This window comes from Pteropus vampyrus, unplaced genomic scaffold (assembly GCF_000151845.1).
Source record: "Pteropus vampyrus isolate Shadow unplaced genomic scaffold, Pvam_2.0 Scaffold260, whole genome shotgun sequence".
NCBI classification, from domain to species: Eukaryota; Metazoa; Chordata; class Mammalia; order Chiroptera; family Pteropodidae; genus Pteropus; species Pteropus vampyrus.
In genome coordinates this window covers 1,877,887-1,884,576 of record NW_011889041.1, presented here as the reverse complement: position 1 = coordinate 1,884,576, position 6,690 = coordinate 1,877,887, and the positions used below count along the sequence as shown (strand labels likewise).

Sequence of the window (6,690 nt, the reverse complement as noted above, 5' to 3'; positions counted from 1 at the left end):
TATATATGCCTTATTGTTAAAGTGTACAGCTGAAACGTATTGGATTTCATTAACCAATGACACCATAAAAAATAAATATAGATATAAAAAAAATTTTTTTAAATGTTCAAGTGGATAGATCAGGGATGTTACAGAGGTGTTCTAGGCATTAAATGGCAAATTAGATTAAATGATCTCCAACACCAAAATTCTGTGAAACTCTGTTAAAATCCTGTCAAATAAATGCTGGCAATTTCCTTTGCATCTTCTGCTTCAATAAAGAGCATAATATAATGGCATAACATGGTGGATAAGATTTAAATATAAGCTCCAGCACTTACTACCTACCTAGTTAGCTATCTAGTTCGCTAGCTAGCTATTAGGTAGGTTTCATTGCCTCTCCAGACTCAGTTTCCCACCTGTTAAACAGGAGTATTAATAGCTATCACTTCACAGTATTATGAGGATTAAACTAGTTAATAACTTGAATTGCTTAGAACAGGGCATGACACATAGTAAGTAATAGAGAAGTGTTGGTTAAAAAATACTTGCTTTCATATTGGTTAGACGTAGTGCATTAACACTGTCTTTCCATCACTGTCATTTATTACCACCAAAATATTGGGAGACAAACTAGAAGTAGTTATACCTTTTTAAAGTCTTATTTTCTTTTGTAGATTCAAAATTGCATCATTTGGACCATTTGTTGACCAAGTATCAGCAGTATGATACTTTTGTCAATTTTCTCATAACAAGCCATGATAATGTGTTAGTCAGCTGCTAGGATAGGTTTGTGCATACGTGTGTGTGTGTGTGTGTGTGTGTGTGTGTGTGTGTGTGAGACAAGTGTTTCTGAGAAATGAATCATTCAGCAGCAGCACTTTCAGATCATAAAAACTAGTTTACCCTGATAAAATTCACCTGAGTTTTTGGTTACTAGTGTGCTGGAGTTACAGGAAGGCGTAAAGTTTTTCAAAATTAAATCCTCGTAAATTCAGGTATTTGATTGCATTAGCATCTGTTGGTGACCAAAGGGTAATTTCAGCTTCAGAAACTAGTAAAAGCATTTTTCAGTATATAAAACTCTTAAAAAATGAAGTGTAATTGTCAGAAAGAAATCCTCATTCAATGACTTAAATTTAACAAAATGTACTTTTATTTCTTCACTATATAAGGTTACTAATCACTGCATCATTTGGGTACGTAGGAGACAGCTCTGACAGGTTAATGATACCCCAGGCAAATTCATAGTTACTTTCAGTGAAGCAAACCATCAATATATGTGGTAGCAGTGCTTATACCTATGCAATTCTGAAGCTAGTGATTATGTAACTTTTGGATACAACAGATAGAGGGAGGGCAGAGAATCAAGGACTGGATGTTCTTTCCATAAAGAGCAACTCAGTGAGATAGTACAGCTTTTAAACATAAGGATATACTGAAAGACAATGAAGAAGGACCAGCTATGGAAGTATTGAAAAGTATGTTTTATTTAAGGTGATGTTTCGAAGCCATCAAGAGTAATAAAAAGGAATATCGAGCTTCTAGAATTTATATGTGCTTTGTGACGACTCCTTCATTTTTTACAAAAGAAGGCAACCAGTATAGTGAAAAGACCAGCTCTTCACTTGGTGTTTAATCCCAGTTGTTCTGTGCTTTATGAGCCATTTGTCCTTAGATAAGTTCCATAAATTTCCTGTGTCTCGATTACCTCATATATAAAATGTCGGTAATGATGTCTTTCCTTGGGATTGTAACCAAAATTGAGTGACTTAAGTATATGAACCATCCAGTTCAGTATTTGGCAATAATGGGAGCTGAATAATTGTTGACTTTCGTGTTTTAAGCCTCTTTATCTGTTAAAATTCCAAATGCAGAATTTGAGAGCAGATAAGGGTTTTAAATGTCATGGATGAGTAGGCATTTTACTGAAAATAGATAGCTACTAATATATCTCAATCAAATATTTTCTGAGTACCTACTACAGGCTAAGCACTGAAGGAACAGAAAGAAGAATCAAAGATTCTTTATTTTCTGCAAATCAAAATTTAAATTTAAGTAAAAGTAAATACAGTCTTATGATCCATTGAGAAATGTCTTGCAAGGTAAATGAACTGATTTTAAGCATGTATTAAGCATTCACACAGACTGACCAATTCAGTGAAAACACAGCACAGACTTAAATTATCTTTCCTTTTCAATACTTATTTGTGAACTTTACAGGAATATTAATTAACTAGACAGTGTTTCTCATCCATACCTATTTTCTTTGTTTAGTTACTGTTAATCTATTTGGGGTGCTATAACAGAATATTGTAATCTGGGTGGCTTATAAACAATAGAAATTTATTCTCAGTTCTGGAAGTTGAGAAGGCCAAGATCAACATACTGGAAGATTCAATGTCTGTTTCCTAGTTCATAGATAGCAGACTTTTGCTGTGTGGCAGGGGTAATGGATCTCTATAGGGTCCCTTTCATAAGGACATTAATCCTATTCGTGAAGACTCCACCCTTACAATCTTGCTCTCTCCCAAAAGTCTGCCTCCTAATACTATCACATTGAAGGTTAGGATGTCAACATATGAATTTGGGGAGAATACAAAAATTCAGTTCTTAACAGTTACTATTCCTTTTTCTTTCCAAATTAGTTTGTGTAGCAGTGTGGAAAAACCACCACATGAGGACGGTGACTAACTACTTCATAGTTAATCTTTCTCTGGCTGACGTGCTCGTGACAATCACCTGCCTTCCAGCTACACTGGTTGTGGACATCACTGAGACCTGGTTCTTTGGACAGTCCCTCTGTAAAGTGATTCCTTACTTACAGGTAATTGTTTTTGATACTTTTTTTGGTTCAAACATGGAAACTACTGAAAAAGTATTTTCAATTATAGTCATGGTCTCTGTTAAGTTGACTAGTGAGCTAAGAAAGAAGTATATATACTTGCCCAAGAAATTGACAAATTTATGGAAAATAATACTTGAAACTTTCTGGGTAAATGAGTTAAGTTCTGGGTGAAAATAAAGCAACAGAATCATTATTAGATCCTGCACAAACTGTTTACTTCTTTGATCTCTAATTTTCTGATTATAAAATAAGAAATTTGAACAAAGTGATGATTGAACCTCTTTCGGGCTAAATAATTAAGGGCTATTTGTTTTTATAAGTGGTTTAATTTTATACTGAGAAATTAAGTGCTATATGATCAAAGCAGTACAGTAAACAGGTTTTAGTGTAGGTTCTGAATTAAACTGCCAGGTTCGAAATCTCTGTTCTGCCATCCACCAATTGTATGCTATCAAGCCAAAAACTTAAGCTCTTTGTGATTCATCTATTTTTAAAGGATAATAATTTTAATTATAGCTTCTTCTATGGTTGTCATTAGTCTACTTATATAATTTATATAAATCACTTGCCATACTGATTGCTCTTTGAAGATGATCCTATAAAAAACGTAGTATGCTCTCAGTATATATGTCATCATCATCATCATTAGTTGTTTTATTGTTCAGTAGTGAAAGCAGCTTTCCTAGAACTAATTGCCCTATAAAAAGTTAAGAACAAATATTTTCAGAGAGTAATTTTATGATTGATTGCTCTAAAATCTTTGAAAAAAAATTACCAAGCTAGTGGCCTTAGCCATACTACTCAAAGACATGGATTCCTTTTAGCAACTGGGCAGTGAGTAAAATGATGGCCGCTCCCTACTGTGTTCTCATACTCCATATCCCATATCCTCTCTCCATCCCTCAGTCCAATCTCCCAAATGGTAATCATAGTATTTGGAGGAATGAAAACATGTTCCTAATTAAGAAAATTTGGTGTAGGTAGAATACTTGGACATTGACAAGCAAAAAAATGAATCTAGACACAGACCTTACACACTTTACAAAAGTAACTCAAAATGAATCAAAGATTTGAATGTAAAACACAAAACTTTAAAAATCCTGGAAGATAACATAGGAGAAAATCTAAATGATATGTTGGTGATTCTTTAGATATAACACCAAAGGCATGATCTTTGAAAGAAAAAATTGATAAGCTGACTTTTTAAAATTAAAAACTTCTGCTTTCTAAAAGATAATATCAAGACAATACAAAGACAAGCCACATTGGGAGAAAACATTTGTAAAAGACACACATAATAAAGGATTCTTATCTAAAATATACAAGGAACTCTTAAAACTCAATTATAAAGAAACAATCCAATTAAAAAAAGGGCCAAAGGCCTTAAAGGCACCACAGCAAAAAAGTTATACAGATGGCGTAAAAGCATATGAAAAAAAATTTTCTCATCATATGCCATAAGAAAAATCTAAATTAAAATAACAATGAAATACCACTATACCGCTATTAGAATGTACAAATTCTGGAACACTAGCAATGCCAAATGTTGGCGAGGACGTGGAGTAACAGGAACTCATCCATTGCTGCTGGTGAGAATGTGAAATGGTACAGCCTCTTGGAAAGCAGTAGTTTCTTATAAAATTAAACATGATCCCACTATATGATCCAGCAACTGCACTCCTTGATATTTACCCAAAGAAGTTGAAAACTTATGTCTACACAAAAGCTACATACAAATGTGTATAGCAGCTTTATTTGTGATTACCAAAACTTGGAAGCAACTAACATGTCTTTGAGTAGATGAATGGATATATAAACTATGGTATATTCAGACAATAGAATGTCATTTAGCACTAAAAGGAAATGAGCTATCAAGCCATGAAATGATAGACACCTTAAATGGTTATTACTAAGTGAAAGAAGTCAATCTGAGAAAACTATATACTGTATGATTTCAATAATATGACATTCTGGAAAAGGAGAAATGGTAGAAAAGGTAAAAGTATCAGGGGTTGCCAAATACTGAAAAAGATGAATAGGCAGAGCACAGAAAAAGTTTAAGGCAGTATGATGATAATATATAATGGTGGCTATATGTTGTTACATATTTGTTCAAACTCATAGGATGTATAACATGAAGAGTGAACCATAAGGTAAACTATAGAGTTTAGGTGATTCTGATGTGTCAATGTAGGTTTATCAATTGTAACAGATGTACCACTCTAATGGGAGATGTTAATAATAGAGGAAGCTATGTGTATGCGGAGGCAGGGGGTATATTGGAAATCTCTATATTTTCTCCTAAATTTTGACGTATCTTAAAAGTATTCCAAAAAATGAAGTCTTAATAAAAATCAAAGTTGAGGGAGACCACAATAGCTTATTAATAGAACTTATATTGATTAGTCTTTTGGATCTGAAATATTACAAAGATATCTTCAGCCCAACAGTTCTTTAATGGCCTCTAAAAAGGAGAAGTGATAATTATTTAGGTCAGACATTGTTGATAGAAATAAGTGAGAAATGCCATGGAAGTTATAAGCTTCATTACAAACATTAAGTTTAACTATGAGGTTAGTTTGTGTTAGTTGGCTGAAAACCATGATGGATAACAAAAATAAACTGCAGCATAATTTTTTGAGAGATATAGTATATTGAGCAACAGAGAAAAATATCCTCATAAAAAGTCAGTAAGAAATGGATCTTCTGGTATTGCCATGAAAACACTGGGGAAATCATAATAGCAGAGAATTCTAATATTTCACCATCCCTGTGGTACTTCCAGCAAGCTTTGTATTTCTCTTGGTCCCAATAACCACCCACGGGAAAATTTAAGGAATCTCCTTAAGTTTCGAGATGGCTTTGGTTTCCCAGAATCTTCTCTTTGCTGAGAGAGACTATTTCATGCTCTCCCCATGAAACAAGATTTCCTGGTGGAGAGTGAAGCGATAAGGGAGGGATGCCTCATCCTGTGGTAGGTGCGATTCTGCTCTAATACACAGTGATACTTTTCTACAGACTAGGTATTCCAGATTCTCCTATGAGCACTCGAGGACAGAATGAAGGCAGTGTGAAACAGGAGTGATGCAGGATATTGGTCTCTCTCAAAGTTATTGACAGTATTTTTTCACAGAGCACAGCTCACCAGGTCCTACCAGGTCCTACAGTTGAAGGATCATGTTCACTTCCTGAGAGAGTCTGCTTCTCTGTATACAGTGTCCCGTCTAATCAACTCCTCAGCTGACCCTCTTCTACATAGACCAAGAAGAAAACTACTGATTAACCACAAGATCTGAGTCAGATGGAACGGACTAAATCTATTCATTACCTCATTCAACATTACTTCTTGATGGGAAAGTTGTAAATGCACAAAAATTTTGGCACCTTGGTAAAATTAGTATCTCCAAATTCTTGCAATATTTATTGCCTATTACCCATACATTTTTCGAAATGGAATGAACAGTGTTAAAGGTCAATAAGTTTACTATTTAAATTTGAGTGGTTTTCCCCCTTAGTTGTAATATTCAGACACTGATGGCTTTTGTTCCTGATGTGATACTTATGTACTACTGAATATTTAAAAACATATTATAAAGTGTCTATCTAAATTTTCAGATTATTTGGTTGCATTTAAGATTCTTTAGACATATAATTTTCTATGATTTATAGGTTCTTTTTCTTCTAAATATAATACAATACAAACTTTAGATGTGTGAGTGTTATAACACATTGGCAAATTCTCAAAATCTTAAAAATCTCACAAATATAACAAATCAGATCAATAATTAAAATGACACTTTTGTATCTTTAATAATTCTACAAATCCAAGACCATTAAAATTTTGGGCTATTTGCTGAGTAATT

At 33.7% G+C, this 6,690-nt stretch overlaps 1 protein-coding gene across 1 annotated transcript in view; it reads left to right on the top strand.

Moving 5' to 3' along the window:
- Positions 1-6,690, top strand: part of HCRTR2 (hypocretin receptor 2) — a 123,196-nt gene that overhangs the window by 83,181 nt on the left and 33,325 nt on the right. The window contains exon 2 of the mRNA XM_011375020.2: positions 2,628-2,806. Coding sequence (XP_011373322.1) covers positions 2,628-2,806 — 179 coding nt within the window. The remainder of the gene's footprint in view (positions 1-2,627; positions 2,807-6,690) is intronic.